This window comes from Dermacentor andersoni, chromosome 2 (assembly GCF_023375885.2).
Source record: "Dermacentor andersoni chromosome 2, qqDerAnde1_hic_scaffold, whole genome shotgun sequence".
Taxonomy (NCBI): domain Eukaryota; kingdom Metazoa; phylum Arthropoda; class Arachnida; order Ixodida; family Ixodidae; genus Dermacentor; species Dermacentor andersoni.
Window position 1 is genome coordinate 200,347,650 of NC_092815.1, and position 19,827 is coordinate 200,367,476.

At 45.8% G+C, this 19,827-nt stretch overlaps 1 protein-coding gene across 1 annotated transcript in view; it reads left to right on the plus strand.

Moving 5' to 3' along the window:
* Window positions 1-19,827, plus strand: part of LOC126540241 (2-Hydroxyacid oxidase 1-like) — a 149,547-nt gene that overhangs the window by 60,341 nt on the left and 69,379 nt on the right. Inside the window, exon 5 of the mRNA XM_050187043.3 lies at window positions 14,311-14,459. Within this exon, the coding sequence (XP_050043000.2) occupies window positions 14,311-14,459 (149 nt within the window). The remainder of the gene's footprint in view (window positions 1-14,310; window positions 14,460-19,827) is intronic.

A 19,827-nucleotide genomic window follows, 5' to 3' on the forward strand; every position in this document is an offset into this window, starting at 1 on the left:
AGTTTATGCCAGTTCTGACTGCTCAGTTGATCTCCGTATTCTTCTGCTTGCTTTGTTATGTGAGCGATCCGTTTCTGCAGTTTGCGGTTAAGCTTCATCTTTTTCCACCGCTTCAGTAGTCCTCTTCTGACATCCCAAAGATGTAGGAGGTGAGAGTCTACGGCCGGCGTGTCCATTGTGAGTTGGATGACTTTCGTGTGCTTCTCCGCCATCTTGACCACTTCGGTAAGCTACTCTTCAATATTTTCGATGTTTTCTTCGGTGTCATGTTCTCGGAAGGCCTTCCAGTCTGTCAGCCTTGCCGTTCCGGTTCTGCTCGGCTTCTTATGGTGCAGGATTTCAAGCTGAAGGATGTGGTGGTCGCTGCCGAGATTTTCTTCCAGTCGGGTCCATTGCGCCTTGGTTATTCCTATTGTAAAGGTGAGGTCGGGATTTGTATCCCTGGACACACTGTTGCCTATTCTAGTCGTTAGTTTCGGATCATTCCAGAGGGTGAGGTGATTCTGTTGCGCCGAATCGTGCACTCGCGCTCCTTTCTTGGTCGTGTGCTGGTAACCCCATGCTGTGTGGGGGGCATTAAAATCCCCCAATTTTAGGAGTTTATGGCCTTTAGATAGTCTTCTGGCTTGCGTGATGAAGTTTGAAAAGTCGGATAACGGATCCCTGGGTGGACTATATAAGCATAATACGTATAGCCTTTGGTGTGTCTTCTTCTTAGGTAACACTTCCACTAGCGTATGTTCCACGGTTGTTCCCTGGATTGCGTGATTTTGCGTGGTGAGATTTTCCTTAGTCAGAATGGCTGTTCTCTGAGATCCGGTGTGTGTATCATATCCCTGTATGCGCACATTGGTGTGAGAAGTTTCTTGGATAGCAATTATATCTGGTTGTTCCAGTTTCGTCAGTTCTTGGAGGTTTGTTCTTTTGGTTCGGATAGAGTGACAGTTCCATTGCCACAACTTCATTGGTAGTTGTGGTAATCTCTTCTTGGTATTACTCGCCATCTTGTTCGATATCATTGTTGTCACCCCGGGCCATAGAATCCGGTCTGGCTGCATTGTGGAGGTCTTTACGTGCTTTCTTGCGAACCGTGTCGGTGTTGCTGAGTAGCTTTTCTACTGTGGCTTTCGTTACGTGGTTCTGCTTGGCATAGGACATGAAGTTGCTGAGGTCTTGGAGGGTAGCATGGATAGGGGCCAGCTGAGCGGTGATGTGTTGCTGGAGCTGTTGGGTTATCTCCTTTGGAAAAGTGGTCATGGCCTCTTGTATCTGCTTCTGCACCTCCATTGTTACAATTTCCTTGATTCTTTCTTCCTAAGGGGCGGTGGGATGTTTGGCATACCTTGAGCTTTCGAGGCTTGAATGGCGCTGTTTTGTTCTTTGCGTCTTTGTATGAGCTTGTCAATGAGGGCTTGCTGATTTTGGAGTTGTGCTCGCAGAACTCGTTCGGTTTCCGTGGGTTCTTGTGCTCGTGTGTTTTCTCCTGCAGCGTCTGCGTACGTTACTCGCTTTTGTGAGTTGCGTGTACGGGATCCAGACCGTGATCTTGACCGGGCTCCATCGTTTGCTTGACCGCCTGTTGATTTGGAGGCACTTCTGGATCTGCGTGGACTGTGTAGTGAGGTACTGCTTGATACGGATAGTGCCGGGAAGTCTGAGTCTGAATTTGAGTTCCATCTGCGTTGCTGCTCTTGGATATTGTTTTCCCATTGCAGTCTGATCTTGTATGGGGGTGGATTTGGTTTCAGTTTATGTCGGCACTCCTTTCCTGCTGTCTCATGGGGTTGTTGGCAGATTTTAGAACTCGGTTGGCAGTCATGGTCTTCCGGTTGATTTTCCATCCCGCATATGTAGCAGAAGTTGATAAGGGGTTTCGGGCAGATATCTTGCCGGTGCTCTAGTTCTCCGCAGGTTCTGCAGTGTTGCACGGATTTCCTGTGTGGTTTGTAGCGGTAGTCACAGCATTTATGTATGATGTTATATGGGACGTGCGGTCCGTCGAAGTAGATGAGTGCTGATGACGATCTTCCCAGCATGCGAGCTGCAAGAACCGTGTAACTTGCGGATACTCGTAGCCCTTGTAGTAGTTCTTCGCTCGTGCCTGGTGGGATGTTGTAGATTACACCTTTGCTGATACCCTCTGGGGTCCTGACATGTACTTTAACTTCGTAAATAGACCCTCCAAGCTGGATGCTCGTGATCTTGAGGAGCTTGTCGTACGCTATGTCTTTGTTTGGTGTACTTGCGATTATTATATTCTCGACATGTTGCACTTGGACCCTGATGTTGTCATAAAAGTCTTTTTGGGACAACTTGCTGGCTCGGCCGATGGCATGTGTCACTGCCACCAATGTCCATTTGGAGAGTTGTAATCCCGCCTTAGGTCTGTAGATGATCTTCGTGTCGTACACTGGCAAAGGCGGAAGTGTCGGTTTTCTATAATGTGGCATGTTTCCCGCAATAGGTATTGTTGCTCCGGCTTGCTGCGTTCGTAGTTGGTCGGCTTCCTCGGCTGTGGGCTTTATATGCGCTTGAGTCTTCTTGCCTCTCCTCTCCCATGTGTGCCATTTTTCCTGGATGGTTATTGCCTTTCCGCTGTTTACGTCATACGTCCACTCCGCTTCCAGTTGTTGCTGCTCTTGTATCGTCTCCACCTGCATTTCAATGCTGTTGTTTTCCTGGTTCATTTCTCGTGCAATTCTTGCTGCGTCGGATGCGTCAGTCACTGGTACTCAGCGGTAGCGCCGAGTCGCGCTCGAAGAGAGCGAGCGGCGGCTCACGAGCGCTCACGAGCCACGGGACACGCTCCGCGGGTCGCGGGCCACGCGTGTTCGGCTTGCCGCTTAGCCTTGTAGGGTTAGCTCCGTTAGCGTGGCGTGAAACCGTCAAACGGCAAATGATGACGGTAATTCCACGTACCGCTCGTAAACTCGATATCCTCCGGTACCACTTCCGTGCCGATTCCGTCGATGCCACAGATTTCGATGAATAAAAGCAGGTGCCCCGAAAATTGCCGAAAAATGCAGGAGCCGATGCGAGGTGCGTCAACACTGCTTAGTCCCCTAGCGGGCAGTCCCCAAAAAAGGCGACAAAAAAAAAACAGTGAAGGCAGGGCCTGTGACCTATGCGCCACGCGATCATCGAGGTCTGGTATGGGACAACGCAGGGAAGGAATTTCGCTTGCAAAGGCTAGACGGGGCGAGTGGAGAGAGCGTGTTGCTTGGCAGTGGAGCCCGCCTGCTGAAATCATGGGTATGGGGCACTGAAATATTTCTATCTCGGCTATTAACGAGCCGATTTGAAAAAACATTTGCGGCAGAACGCTCCCTAGAGGGCACGTAACAGCTTCCGGCGTATGACGAAAATTTGCTATGGGGCCTGGTTAGGGCCCTTTAAACTTTAGTTCACAAGATGACATGGACAGTGCACTCAGCTGTGTAATTCAATGTGATAGACTTGTGGTCAAGAGACAAAGACGACAGCATGTTCCAGCTCAGGTAAAGAAAAGCGGGAATGGGCAGGACTTTTAATGAGTGGAGAACATAAGCGCTGCTAATTTACAGCAGCAGGGTGGTGTTGAAGAAAAATAAAGTGCTAGTGAATGCGGTGAGACGTTCGTTCGATGGCCGGATGTGATTAGAAAAGTGCTGCAACTGGATTGTGCGTGCAGTGTATCGCCTACGAGGTCGAAGAATTTCGCCAGTTCTTCACAACTCCAGATTTGGCGGAGAGCGCGAAGGATGCTACCAGTCATATCAGCATTTTTAAATATTAGAGGAGACCTCAGACCGCCACTTGCATTTCTCGAGCTGGTTTCTCTTACAGGGCAAGGCACGTTGGCCTCGTAGGGATATTATATATCATTACTACAGGTTCACGTTTGAGGTCGCAAGGCTAGTCCTTGAAAGCTTGCATCAAGATGACCTGTGAAAGTTTCCAAGAATATGCTGGGATTAAGACCTGTCTCAATGGTCCACCTCGCATCATCCCGAATACGAAGACAATGAGCGTTTGACAGGGTGAACCTTTGTGTGGTTGCTCTATAATGCTTCTTTAACGTTCACGTGGAGTTATGTTCGTGAGCGATGAAGACATGAAAAAAAAAGAAGAGTGTTTTCTTGCCCGACAGGTGTCTGAAACAACGTGCACTCTGTTTAAAAGCCAGCGCATTGACCATTTTCAACTCAGCAGCAGTGTGCACATGGGTTCCACAAATAAGCTTGCAGTACGATTTTTCACAGAAAAATCACGGAACTCACTATGGAATGTGTAATGCTATAGTTTTAACTTGTCTTCTGTATGTAGAAATTGGTGAGTGACCTCAATAAGAGGCTGGATGAAAGTCGTAGCACACTACGGGAAACTTGCTCTTGACATGTCAAAAAAAAAAAAAAGGAAAGAACAGCAATGTGCTGTGGCTTGAGCAAATGGGAATATCCGCGGAAAGCTCAGTAATGGTCCAGGTAATACAATAACGGTCGATCGGATTCTGGGGTTTTACATGCCAGAACCACAGTTTACGAGTCACGCCGCAATGGGGGACTGCGAATTAATCTTGACTCCCAGCCTGCCCTTTTAGCGTGCCTCCAATGCACGGCACACGGACATTTTTGCATTTTGCCCCCATCAAAGGACCGTGGTTTGATCCCATGACCTCATGTTTAGCAGCGCAACACCATGACCGATAGGCCACCACACGCCACAATAACACGCGATCAGTGGTTCGTTATAATCTATCTCAACGAAATGCGTTAAGATGTCATCATCATCAGCCTAGTTACGCCCACTGCAGGGCAAAGGCCTCTCCCATACTTCTCCAACTACCCCGGTCATGTACTAATTGTGGCCATGTTGTCCCTGCAAACGTCTTAATGTCATCCGCCCACCTAACTTTCTGCCGCCCCCTACTAGGCTTCCCTTCCCTTGCAATCCAGTCCGTAACCCTTAATGACCATCGGTTATCTTCCCTCCTCATTACATGTCCGGCCCATGCCCATTTCTTTTTCTTGATTTCAACTAAGATGTCATTTACCCGCGTTTTTTTTTTTTTTTTTTTTTTTTATTGCGATAAAGGCTTGCCCTTAAGGCATAATTCTTGGAGCGTATATGTGTATTATATGTGTGCTGTGAGGCCTGTGTTGTGTATGAATTGAAGCAGTGTTTTGTGGAATCTGTTGTCATGTATCCAGCGGTCATAGCTGGTTGTCACACTGTAGCGGAGGCCGGCTTGCAGTAGGAGACGCGAGCGTTCCGATTGTAAACCCGTACATGTCCATATTAGGTGGTATGCATCTGATTCCACCACAGGAATGGAGCAGTATGGACACGTAGCACCCAGTGGTAAATGCGACCAGTTCTACCTTGAGACAACAGCCGGTGTAAGGGCCACCCCGGCCCGAAGCCTCCTAAGCACAACTTCCTCCGCCCTAGTAAGATGAAGGGGGAGGGAGCAGACACACGGTGGGATAAGAGCGCGTGTGTCCTGCCGGAGAACATTTTTACGGGCTCGCAGCGAGTTACGGGGTTGGGGTGGGAGGGGAATAGGTGGAGGATCAGGATTAGGAGGACAGTGTGCCTGCTGGTCAGCAGCAATGTTGTGAGGGTTTGCTGAATGGCCTTGAATCCAGTGTACCTTGACGCAAGTAGCTGTCTTACTATTCATAGTGTGTATTCTCTCGCAGATTTCCATCGCCTTATCAACCTTCTTGAGTTCCTGAATAGCCGCTAAAGAATCAGTGAAGATATCTAGTTGCTTGATGGTAGGCAGCTTAGATGTCGCATCTTGCACAGCGTCGTGGATGGCTTGAAGTTCCATTACTAGAGCGCTGGCTTCCGTAGATAAATAGCGGTGGTGGCCGGTGATGAAATTATGCGTAGTACTCAGGAATGATGTCCTTCCGCCGTCTGGGAGAATGGCAGCATCCGTATAGACTTTGCAGGTGTTAACGCATGATGCATCGACTTTGTTGTGTTCGTCAATAATAAATGTTGTATCGCTGCGTCGTAACTTCGTTGGCTTATTAGTTGTGATGCTGGTGAATTCCCAGGGAGGCATTGGATAGGGCTGATTGTCAATCCGAGAGCCGCGGTGAAAATGAGCATGCAACGCAGCGACAGCCGGAATAAGTTGCTTTTTTATTTCACGCGCTTTTTCACGTTGCAAAATTAGCTCTGCAATTGTGTTGAGCTGGGCATGTTCCTGTAAGGTTGGTATCGGAGTGATGCGGGGCAGTGCTGTGATTGTGCGCATAGCATCGCGATTAATCGTCTCCAACTGTGCCAGCTGTGCCAAAGTCAGCCGTTGAAATTGTGCTTGATATAAAATTCGTGGCTGCAAGACTGCACGCACCAACCGTCGAGCTACGTCAGTATGAGCTCCAGCTGCTTTTGCTGCAATGCGACGAATAAGGTGAAGTGTTTTTGTCGAACTCTGTCTGGTTTTACGGAGCCAGTGTGCACCACTGCCGGATTGGTGAATATCGAGACCCAGTATGCGGATCTCAGAAGCCTCAGGGATTGTCACTGCGCCGAGTCTAAATGTGAAGGGGTGCTGCGTGATTCTAGTGCGTCCTTTCTTGTTGGCCACCACAACATAGCTTGATTTTTGGGCGGAAATGTCCAATCCTGCTTTCCGAGCGTAGTTGTTCAGCACATCAAGGGCTTCTTGAAGCTGTTGAGTTTGTCTAGATAAATCTTTATGCACGGACCACAAAGTGACGTCATCCGCATAGATTAAGAACCTCACATCCGGAATCCGATGTAGTTGCCAGGCCAGAGGTATTAAAGCAACGTTGAAGAGAAGAGGAGCCAGAACCGAACCTTGTGGGACTCCTCTGTTCGATGTGAAGTATCCTTCTTGCCTTCCATCTACTCTAATCGCAAATGTGCGATTCTGAAGGAATGAGTAGATGAATCTTATCACCCGCGGTGGAAGTCCCAGGTCGATGAGGTTAGATATAATGATTTCATGGTCGATATTGTCATAAGCTTTCGTTATGTCTGTTGCTACTACCGTGCGCACAGCATGACTGTGTGGAGAAACCTGTAAAACATCGTCTGATAACATAGAAAGGCCGTCTTCAGTTCCCAAGTAAGAACGGAATCCAATTTGAGCAGGATGATATTTATCGTGGCGTTCAAGCCACCAGGAAACTCGTGTGGCCAGCATCTTTTCAGCGAGTTTGCAGACAGTTGAGGTTAGTGAAATTGGGCGTAAAGACTGCAGGCTATTTGGAGACTTTCCTGGTTTCGGAATCGCGACAACAATTGAATGCTTCCAATCAGGTGGAACGTTTCCAGTCTCCCATACTTTATTAATAGCCTGAAGAAGTGCGTCGAGAGCTGCTCCTTCCATGTTCTTGAAAACCTCATAAGGAATACCATCGGGACCAGGTGTTGTTCGTTGCTTCGAAGTTTCAATCGCCGCTATTAGTTCGGCCATGTTGAAAGGGCTGGATATTTGGGATTTAGAGGTTGTGGCAGACTCATCAATATCGGGGCAGTTTATAGGTGACGCTTGATCGTATTTCGGGAAAAACGCTCTAGCAGCGTGTTCTGCAAATTGATGTGGCGAACTCTGCATCGCTAACCTAACGCTCGCTGCAGGGTCAGGTTGCTTATGACCGCGTTCCATTGACCGGAACGTACGCCAAAGTGCTCTGTTTCCAATGCCCGATCCAAGATTCTCGCACCACTCATACCATCGTCGTCGAGAAAGTTGCTTTTCGTGCTGACGCGCCTTCGCCGCTATATGGTTAGCACGTGCACGGCTACCTGGTGCATCGGGATTCCTCGACGCATACAATTCTGCCTGACGTCGCTTTGCCCAAAGTTGCAAAAGGGTGAGGTCCGGTTGAGGTTGTTCCTCGTCAACTGTGGTCACAGTGGTGTTCCTCCGTAGCAGTTCTTGCAAAGCGGGAAGAATTTCTGAGGGCTCTGAGGGTACTTCATCAATCGATGATTCCCGAAACTTATCCCAATGCGTGACTGTTACTCGTCGTCGAATTTTCTTTATGCATGTTCTGTGCAAACCAATCATTATTGGCATATGATCACTGCCCCATGTGTCTGGTTCCACCCGCCACTGCGGCATTCCAGGACCCAACCACCACGTGAGGTCTGGAGCGTTTGTTCTAGATACTGCGGGTACAGCACAGGTAGCCACAGCGTGATGGTTCAGCAGTGTAAAAGTGGCATCGCTCATGACGTTTTTAACTTGGTATCCTCTTCGGGAGTTGTACTTGTACCCCCATTCTGTATGTGGGGCATTGAAGTCTCCACCCACGAGAATAGGAATTCCCGGGTACGTAGACCGGAGATGGGCTATCCACCCCAAGTTCAAACGTGTGCGCTGCGGTCTGGCGTAGAATGACACTAGAATGACAGGAGTCTTCACTGGTCGTGTTAGGACCCCGACAACTTCTTGATTACCACTACACCATGGCTCCAGGTCAATCACTGTGTGAGCAATATGCGATGATATATAAACTGCAGCTTTTCCCGGAGCTGAAGCCATTGTAGTAGCACGTCTATCTCTAATAGATGGGTTATGATACCCATTGAAATTGGATAGGGAGCATAGCTTATTATAGTTAATCAACAAGCGTAAGACAGCTGACATAAGGAAGCATAACATGGATAGAATTGAACAAGCTCTCAGGAACGGAGGAAGCCTAAAAGCAGTGAAGAAGAAACTAGGAATTGGCAAGAATCAGATGTATGCGTTAAGAGACAAAGCCGGCAATATCATTACTAATATGGATGAGATAGTTCAAGTGGCTGAGGAGTTCTATAGAGATTTATACAGTACGAGTGGCACCCACGATGATAATGGAAGAGAGAATAATCTAGAGGAATTCGATATCCCAGAAGTAACGCCGGAAGAAGTAAAGAAAGCCCTGGGAGCTATGCAAAGGGGGAAGGCAGCTGGGGAGGATCAGGTAACAGCAGATTTGCTGAAGGATGGTGGGCAGATTGTCCTAGAAAAACTGGCCACCCTGTATACACAATGCCTCAAGACCTCGAGCGTACCGGAATCTTGGAAGAACGCTAACATAATCCTAATCCATAAGAAAGGCGACGCCAAAGACTTGAAAAATTATAGACCGATCAGCTTACTGTCTGTTGCCTACAAAGTATTTACTAAGGTAATTGCAAATAGAATCCGGAACACCTTAGACTTCCGTCAACCAAAGGACCAGGCAGGATTCCGCAAAGGCTTCTCAACAATAGATCATATTCACACTATCAATCAGGTGATAGAGAAATGTGCGGAATATAACCAACCATTATATATAGCTTTCATTGATTACGAGAAAGCGTTTGATTCAGTCGAAACCTCAGCAGTCATGGAGGCATTGCGGAATCAGGGTGTAGACGAGCCGTATGTAAAAATACTGAAAGATATCTATAGCGGTTCCACAGCCACTGTACTCCTCCATAAAGAAAGCAACAAAATCCCAATAAAGAAAGGCGTCAGGCAGGGAGATACGATCTCTCCAATGCTATTCACAGCGTGTTTACAGGAGGTATTCAGAGACCTGGATTGGGAAGAATTGGGGATAAGAGTAAATGGAGAATACCTTAGTAACTTGCGCTTCGCTGATGATATTGCTTTGCTTAGTAACTCAGGGGACCAACTGCAATGCATGCTCACTGATCTGGAGAGGCAGAGCAGAAGGGTGGGACTAAAAATGAATCTGCAGAAAACTAAAGTAATGTTTAACAGTCTTGGAAGGGAACAGCAGTTTACGATAGGTAGCGAGGCACTGGAAGTGGTAAGAGAATACATCTACTTAGGACAGTTAGTGACTGCTGATCCAGATCATGAGAGTGAAATAATCAGAAGAATAAGAATGGGCTGGGGTGCGTTTGGCAGGCATTCGCAGATCATGAACAGCAGGTTGCCATTATCCCTCAAGAGAAAAGTGTATAACAGCTGTGTCTTACCAGTACTCACGTACGGGGCAGAAACCTGGAGGCTTACGAAAAGGGTTCTACTTAAATTGAGGACGACGCAACGAGCTATGGAAAGAAGAATGATAGGTGTAACGTTAAGGGATAAGAAAAGAGCAGATTGGGTGAGGGAACAAACGCGCGTTAATGACATCTTAGTTGAAATCAAGAAAAAGAAATGGGCATGGGCAGGACATGTAATGAGGAGGGAAGATAACCGATGGTCATTAAGGGTTACCGACTGGATTCCGAGGGAAGGGAAGCGTAGCAGGGGGCGACAGAAAGTTAGGTGGGCAGATGAGATTAGGAAGTTTGGAGGATCAACATGGCCACAATTAGTACATGACCGGGGTAGTTGGAGGAGTATGGGAGAGGCCTTTGCCCTGCAGTGGGCGTAATCAGGCTGATGATGATGATGATGATGAATTTTCAGACCCACCCTTCTGCTTTGCCTCTCCAGGTCAGTGAGCATGCATTGCAATAGGTCTCCTGAGTTACTAAGCAAGGCAATATCATCAGCGAATCTCAAGTTGCTAAGCTATTCTCCATCAACTTTTATCCTCAATTCTTCCCACTCCAGGTCTCTGAATACCTCCTGTACACATGCTGTGAATAGCATTGGAGATATCGTATCTCCCTGTCTGACGCCTTTCTTTATTGGGATTTTGTTGCTTTCTTTGTGGAGGATTACGGTGGCTGTGGAACCGCTATAGATATCTTCCAGTATCTTTACATATGGTTCATCTACACCCTGATTCCGTAGTGCCTTCATGACTGCTGAGGTTTCGACTGAATCAAATGCTTTTTCGTAATCAATGAAGGCTATATATAAGGGTTGGTTATATTCCGCACATTTCTCTATCACCTGATTGATAGTGTGAATATGGTCTATTGTTGAGTAGCCTTTACGAAATCCTGCCTGGTCCTTTGGTTGACAGAAATCTAAGGTATTCCTGATTCTATTTGCGATTACCTTAGTAAATACTTTGTAGGCAACGGACAGTAAGCTGATCGGTCTATAATTTTTCAAGTCTTTGGCGTCCCCTTTCTTATGGATTAGGATTATGTTAGCGTTCTTCCAAGATTCCGGTACGTTGGAGGTCATGAGGCGTTGTGTATATAGGGCGGCCAATCTTTCTAGGACAGTGTTCCCACCATCCTTCAACAAATCTGCTGTTACCTGATCCTCCCCAGCTGCCTTCCCCCTTTGCATAGCTCCCAAGGCGTTCTTTACCTCTTCCGGTGTTACTTGTGGGATTTCAAGTTCCTCTAGCCTATTCTCTCTCACCTTATCTTCGTGGGTGTTACTGGCACTGTATAAATCTCTATAAAACTCTTCAGCCACTTGAACTATTTCATCCATATTAGTAACGACATTGCCGGCTTTGTCTCTTAGCGCACACATCTGATTCTTGCCTATTCCTAGTTTCTTCTTCACTGCTTTTAGGCTTCCTCCGTTCCTGAGAGCCTGTTCAATTCTTTCCATATTATAGTTCCTTATGTCCGCTGTCTTACGCTTGTTGATTAACTTAGAAAGTTCTGCCAGTTCTATTCTAGCTGTAGGGTTAGAGGCTTTCATACATTGGCGTTTCTTGATCAGATCTTTCGTCTCCTGCGATAGCTTACTGGTTTCCTGTTTAACGGCGTTACCAACGACTTCTATTGCGCACTCCTTAATGATGCCCATAAGATTGTCGTTCATTGCTTCAACACTATGGTCCTCTTCCTGGGTTAAAGCCGAATACCTGTTCTGTAGCTTGATCCGGAATTCCTCTAGTTTCCCTCTTACCGCTTACTCATTGATTGGCTTCTTATGTGCCACTTTCTTCCGTTCCCTCCTCAAGTCAAGGCTAATTCGAGTTCTTACCATCCTATGGTCACTGCAGCGCACCTTGCCGAGCACGTCTACATCTTGTATGATGCCAGGGTTCGCGCAGAGTATGAAGTCGATTTCATTTCTAGTCTCACCATTCGGGCTCCTCCACGTCCACTTTCGGCCAACCCGCTTGCGGAAAAAGGTATTCATTATCCGCATATTATTCTGTTCTGCAAACTCTACTAATAACTCTCCTCTGCTATTCCTAGAGCCTATGCCATATTCCCCCACTGACTTGTCTCCGGCCTGCTTCTTGCCTACCCTGGCATTGAAATCGCCCATCAGTATAGTGTATTTTGTTTTCACTTTACCCATCGCCGATTCCACGTCTTCATAGAAGCTTTCGACTTCCTTGTCATCATGACTAGATGTAGGGGCGTAGACCTGTACAGCCTTCATTTTGTACCTCTTATTAAGTTTCACAACAAGACATGCCACCCTCTCATTAATGCTATAGAATTCCTGTATGTTACCAGCTATGTTCTTATTAATCAGGAATCCGACTCCTAGTTCTCGTCTCTCTGCTAAGCCCCGGTAGCACAGCACGTGCCCGCTTTTTAGCACTGTATATGCTTCTTTTGGCCTCCTAACTTCATTGAGCCCTATTATATCCCATTTACTGCCCTGTAATTCCTCCAATAGCACTGCTAGACTCGCCTCACTTGATAACGTTCTAGCGTTAAACGTTGCCAGGTTCATATTCCAATGGCGGCCTGTCCGGCGGCCTGACCGTTAAGATGTATGGTAAGTTAAAGCACATGCTTGGCGACTGTGAGCCACACATAAAGGAATAGTAACACTCAATATACACTCATTCCCCGTTACCTAATGTCGTATGTGTTAAATTTCTCTCACGCACTTTCAAGATGCCTTTCTAGTTTTGAATCTGCCATTGTTGTTGTCTTCGCCTCTTTTCCTTATGACAACGTGAACTCATAGGAGTGAATAATAGTGGTAACTGCTTTCTTGAACAGAGTGAAAGATGGTGTGTTTGTAAGTGGCTTATTACAGGACCTCGGCGATGGCATTTTCCAATTCTTCACAGATTATTACATAGCACCTCACCATTCGGTTTGGGTGAGGTAAGCGCGCCGCTTTGTTTCACAGAGCGGGAGCAGGGAGGCACGTGGGAAGAGTAGGCATCTGTTATGCAAAGGGTGTATCGTGAAATCGAAATTGTGCCTGCGATAATAAAACTAAACTTAAAGGAAACTCAAATTATATTCAAACCATGATAGATTACTAGAAAGCGAACGCAGCCACTTTTTTATGAAACGATATCAAAGAAACAGGTGACGCAGATATCAAGCTAGCGCTGTGCGAATCCATTTATATGCGAATATTATTGAAGGTAGCTGGCTTGCCAGCACCCTTTGCGGTTTTTAACAGCGCCACCTGATGGACCGTCGTTTTTGTGTAAGGCGGGCAATAGTTCGTGCCGGGAACGTGTGGGGGACGGCAACGGCAAGCCGATGACAAGATTACGACTGCAAAAGGCACGACCACTGATTTGTGGCCCTCTGGCGAAGAAGCGTTATAACTTGTTCCGTTAGGAATTGGTCCGATTCCAGAGGCGATGGATTACGGGGGCAAGCTGGGATAGCTGCGCTTTTATAAGATGCTTTAATCTGTGGTGCGTGAAGCACTTGTCCCTCGAATGAAAGCACAAGTTGGCGTTAGCACAAAATGAAAATGCATGCGTCAGTGGACTAATTGTGCAAGCATCGGGCTTTTGTGCTGGCAGATACTCGTTCCATCTGATACCTTGTAGACGCGCTATCCTTTTAGTTGTGAAAGATGCCTTTAACGAGGCGAGAGCTGAACCTACGCACACAAAAACTAACTACCGCAATCCCCCTGGTACTCGGCAAATAATGATTTTGCATAAAAATCGCACTTGTTGGCACTGGCAGTGGAAGAAGAAGCCGCTGTCCTCAGAAGCTGGTAACAGCTATAGCACTAGCGCAGCATCATTTGATACGCGACGGAAGGCACATACGGCGCAACTTCAGGGCAATATTGTGCATGGACATGTTTCGGAACCAAGGGTTATCTTCTCCTTTCGGAATCAAGGGTTATCTACCTTCTTTGTAAGCCGCTGAGGTTGCGTTTGTATTTGTCTTATTTATATACGCAGGATTTGGCAAATGAAGCTTCTATATGAATGGGTAGTCACCTATATTCAATGAATTATTTAGCCCTTGTCAGTGTAAGAGGATAAGGTGAATTTTAGATGTAAGCTGAAGTGCTGTATTATCCATAATATCGTAAAGAAATTCCGAAACTGGTCTTACACATGGAACAAACGCTACTGTTTTAAAGTATGACAATCACCTGACTTTAATCACTGTGCGGCACTGTATACCGCATGGCTAGAATGTCGACAACCCAAATGACACGTAATTACACTCAGTAAGTTATGTTTCCTGCCGTCATAAAATTCTGTACTCGACTTTGACCTAAAGAAGCACTGCACGCAGGTATACCTCTACAAGAATCGTGCTATCACGCGTTCCCAAGTGGAGCGCGCCGAGCAGCTGGAATTCGGTGCCATCGTCTTAACAGCAGACTCCCCGGTAATCGGCAGTGTGGAGACCGAGGGCGATGACTGGGAGGCGAGGGGAATACGGTAAGAGTATGGAGAAATAAAATCTCTTCGATCCTGTACCTGAATATGAGTGTGACCATGAATTTAGATTGCAACAAAGCTAGTAACTCCGAACCGTAGAGAGGCTTATGCGAAAGTTTGTTACCTTATGAGAACGGTCTCGTTTTTTTATCTTTCGATATGTAACTCGGCTATTTTGCATGTTACTCACGTGAAACAGCGTTTGCTACCTAAGCTAAACATCTCGCTAGAATGCAAATCTTCATATGCCACTTAAACATGAACATGTTTCAACCCTGGCCATATTCCAAAATCCATATTGTCTCCCAAAACAAGCACAGACTGGAAGCACCTCCCAGACCTTCTCGCCTCCACAACCGATGCTAATGCTTTCGGGACTACTGTTCTTGATTTTTTATAATGTTGTTTGGCTTCTTATTCTGTTCTGTCATGTACATTTTGTTGTTTTATTGCGGTAGCAATTACATGGACACTCCAGGCAAGTTTGCGCCGTCGTCTACGCTGTGAGGTTCTGTGCAAACTGCAATCGAGTTGAGATCGTGCCGCCCCACGTGCGCTAATTCCGTAGGTTTGAGGGAAAGCGCGCGAGAGTACACCGAAAAGGATGGTAGCTTGATGCGTGTCGTCTTCCTGCTCGGCCAGTGTTGTGGGCGCAAGTGGGCGGAAGTAACGAGATCAAGCGCTCGCTGAGCGGGACAGGTGGGTGCGCGTCTCCCCTTCTTGGCCGACCACGGCTGTGCATGGAACGGCTGAGTGCGGCCCCGCGCGCGTTTTGTTGTAGACAATATCAGGACGGTGCAAATACGAGGGAAGCCGAGACGACTAGTGGCTTCGTGTGCGCAGTGTTTCGCGTGCCTATTGTGAAACGTTACGTAAGTTCAAGTTTCGGAGATGCGTTGATGCGAAAGGCAGCGCGAAGCGTTCGCTCCTCGCTGCTGCCGCCCGTCATTACGCCAGCGTAATAACAGTTAGTCTCGGTGGTCACTGAATGAGATCTGCTGATGTTTACCTGTGGGCATGTCGCACCATGTTTGTTAATTTAAGTTGGAAGTGAATGTTTCCTGAAACTTATACGGCAAATAAAGCTACAACACTTAGTCAGGTTGTCGCATGCCTTGCTATCGCTATAAGTGCTTTGCCTTTCGTACGAAATATAATTTTTTTCTATCCCCTACTCGTCTCTGCGATACTTTGGCCCTGAGAGTAAACAAATGGAATGAAATATCATGTGAATACTTCAGTCCGAAAGTGCCACTAAGTCAGTGCATATATTGAATTTAGTTTGCCAGCTGTATAATATACTATTATAGAGTGGTGTGCTCAAGTGACCGCTGCCATTTATTTACCAATACTGTGTTCAGCCATTGTGTATAGCCTGTATACAACCTAAATACAGGCTATGCTTTTAGATATTAAAGACACTTTCCTGAATAATTTCTTTTGAGGATCAAAAAGCCAGAGTAAACTTTGAGTCCATCACTTACAGCTTAAAAACAAATATAAAAAAACGATATGTCGTATTTGTCAGAACAGGTGGCGACAAATCTGTTGAACCAGCGAAAATAATGCATACGAATCAGATGCCTTCTCTCCTTACGCAGTCTGGCAGCATGGTGAAGTGCAGGCAAAAAATTAAAAATTAAATTATGGGGTTTTACGTGCCAAAACCACTTTCTGATTATGAGGCACGCCGTAGTGAAGGACTCCGAAAATTTCGACCACCTGCGGTTCTTTAACGTGCACCTAAATCTAAGTACACAGGTGTTCTCGCATTTCGCCCCCATCGAAATGCGGCCGCGGAGGCCAAGTGTGGATAAAATGCAGATAAAAACGATGGGGCGATTCCAATCATTCAACATTTCATTCCCTTACCAATTTATCGCATGGCGAATGGTGCATGCACAACAAGCCCACTGTAGTAGCTTTGACGGCGCGGCCAGACGCAGGACCTACGGCATGAGGCCTAACGGCCGGGGCGCGGAGCGCCGCAAAGAAGAGCCGAGCTCCTCGAGTCGGGGACCAGACAAAGAATGACGTTATTACAGCGAGGGCAATGCAGCAGGTGTACTTACAGCGTTTGGCGCTGAGTGGCGCCGTGACGTAACCGATTCGAAACCGAAAGTGGAAGCCGACACACGATATTACATCACCTCTTCCTTGAGAGAAAAATGCGCCACTCGCTCTCCTCGCAACAAAGCAAGTCACGAGTTACAGAAGAACACAGATGTGTAAGCGTTATACAATGAAGGTATTCCTATGTATATTTGGACATGTTATCATTTATCATTATCAATGAATAGGATTTTCTACTAGTATGAGTAATGAACATGTAGCATTCAGTTGGCGTTGGCCAAATAGAAAAACTAATCGCAGTGGAAATGCTGCTCACTACATGCCATGTTATTTACTTGAACTTAGTTGACTAAAGAGCACATGTTAGCAATGTAACACGCCTGTTTGGTGATGACCTCTTCTTACAATAGAAAATTCAGGTACATGTACCTATCACAGACTTTCTTTTTCTAAGCGGACATCTTTGGCTTCTCCATTTTAAGAGACACACCAACATGGAGACTGAAAGTGAACACGATTGCACTACAGTTCTGAAGAGTATTCGTCTTGGGAAGACAAGGACGAGATGCGCAATTCCACATACAGATCATACATAATAAAGAGTTCACGGAGTACAAGTAGGCAACGCGAATATCTGTGTGTCCCCTGGGACAACACTGATGGTTGACTCATTCGCCCTGAGCCTGACTCAAGGCAGCTCTGTGGCTGTCGTGGATATAAGATTGTGCGTATAAAGCACTTTACACTCCAAGAATGTTGGGACAGTCCCACAGAGAAAAAAACAAAAACAAGAAAATATGCCTTGTGAAATTCGTAATAATCAAACTATCATACGTTTTCCACGAGGCAAGTCGCTGGCATCATTTTTATTTTTGTCGCTACTGAATTATCAAGGCATTGACTACATGTACAGCATTGTTTTGATAATATAAAAAGCAGCTGTCCTCATTGCAGGAACAGTAATTACTCATGGCGTGATACGAACTCTAAAGCAGTCAGCAGATCTCGGAAGAGAAGCATTAGAGAATGCTGACAGAGCTCATCTTTTTTTATAAGATTTAACTATGTTTCTCGGGAACTTGCAAATTTCTGAGTTGCGCTGCGCCATATGTTTCAGGGAATTTTATTCGGATAATAAGGGAATTTCATGCTTCAGGATCCTGAGACTAAGTAGCCTATTTAAGTGTTCCCCAAGCAGCACAACAATGCCATGTCTAAAGAGGTTATATGTTGGCGATGCCGATGCTCAATACCTGCTTGATGCGGGCATATCGGAAGACCGCTACTTGACACATTGTTGACCCTACCCTGCCCGGCAGTGCAGGGCAACATTTTCCACATAGCAAGAAATATCAATATTTGCTATATGGCGCTTCTTCTATTTAGGAGCGTTTCTTGGATTGGTCGCATTTATGGTTTAGCCATCAATGGTACATAAAACATTTGGCGATTACAATACCATTTCATACCTTTACCAATATTTACACTTTTACTGGCTGAAATCCACGTCGACGATGAGAAATTATTGTTGTTTGGCGAGTCTAGCACCATGAAGTACACTATATTAAAAGTAAAGGTGATAAGATTGCAGAAATGTTTCATTTAAGTAATATTCAATATACCTTCAGGATTTCCATGCCGAGCATGCTTCCCACAAGGTGTGTAACATGCGATAAAATACACAAGGTAATTAAGCGAATTAGGAATGAGTACCTACCGCACTTGCAATGCCCCTTTTTCGTTGCCTGCTTTCCTCAACGATGACATGAATCACTACATAAGAAAAGGTACATGAAAAAGAGATACTTTTATCCGAGTTATCGAAACCAATTACCTGACACATAGTATATATTATGGACATTGAATTGGATTGCATATCGTTCTTCGCTGGCGCGTACCCACTGCGGGGGATTGGCCAAGATTCGGATGGTATTAGGAAGATGTTGGTAGTGCAAAACTGGTAAAAGTGTCATGTGGAAACGGATAAAAATAATCTTTGAAGAACTTAAAAAAACGTCTTGAAACAACCGAATTCCTTCACGGCGGAAGACACTCCTGTGGTAGTTGCCGAGAGAGGAGGCTCCTAGAGAAAAAGTATTTAAAATAGAAAAATTGAAACCAAGTTGCGTGAGCGTTGGTTCTAAAATGTTTTTCCTTAAAGCGGAAAAACGGCGGCTGAATAAGAAAAAAATGATCGATGGTTTCACCTACTGCACAGAATGGGTTCAGAGGGGAGGTTTCCAGACCAGCCCTGTAACGATAAAAGTTTGACAATGGTGTTTGACAGCGTAACGCGGTAAAAATTACTTCCATTTTTCTGGTGTGAAAGGAATGTGGTGCCAAAGGAATAGGATGTGTCGGTATCCTGAAAATTTGCTATTGCTGGATTAGAAAAGTCTAGAGCAATTGCATATCTCCTGAATCTAGTAGTGGTTAGGTAAGTTGATGCCGGAAGTAATGATAGTAGAGGGCCACTGAGGGCCACTCTCGAGAGTCTGTCAGCCACCTCGTTCATATATAATCCCTTATGACCAGGCACTCAAAGTAATGTAATTAAATTTTTGTGTTGAAGCACTAGAAAATTGCACGTAAAAGGCTAGCGCTACTATTGGTTTTGAGCGATGTACATAAAGGTAAATAATCCGTTATTATGACTACCGTCGATATTGATGAATTTATCTTACGTAAGGTTAACACTATAGCTAGAAATTCAGCCAGAAATACGGATAAGTTGTCCGGAATCCTAATTGAGAATGACCAGTCCAGAGAACGAGCGAAAATGTCAATCCCAGATTTTTCTCCACACTGTGAGACGTCTGTTCAATGACCGTATATATATCTAGACTCAATAAATGATCTTGCAATAGTCGGTTTAGTATATTTTGAGAGAGAAATCTTGCATTGTTAGGGTAAATGTCAACAGATGACTTACAGACTCTCTCGCACATCACATATGGGTGGCACCTCCGAAATACGTGCATTTAAGGGATTAATCAATGTCCGTACAAAGACCACCTGTGGCGTTTGAAATCGGGGCAGTCTACCCCGAAATATAATGCAGGCTGAGAAATGAATATGCTTTCCAACCGTCTAATAGGGTATTCGTACATATATAAGAATGTTTGCACCGTCAGCAATCGAAATCTGCACAATATTGAGGGCAACCTCACTTCTTGATATAAGACCATATTAGGCCCAAATTTCGGTAATCCGCAGCACAATCTCAGGGCTTCCTACTCAACCAGAACAAGGGGGCATAAAATATAAGCTGGCGCACCAGAAAAGAGTACACATC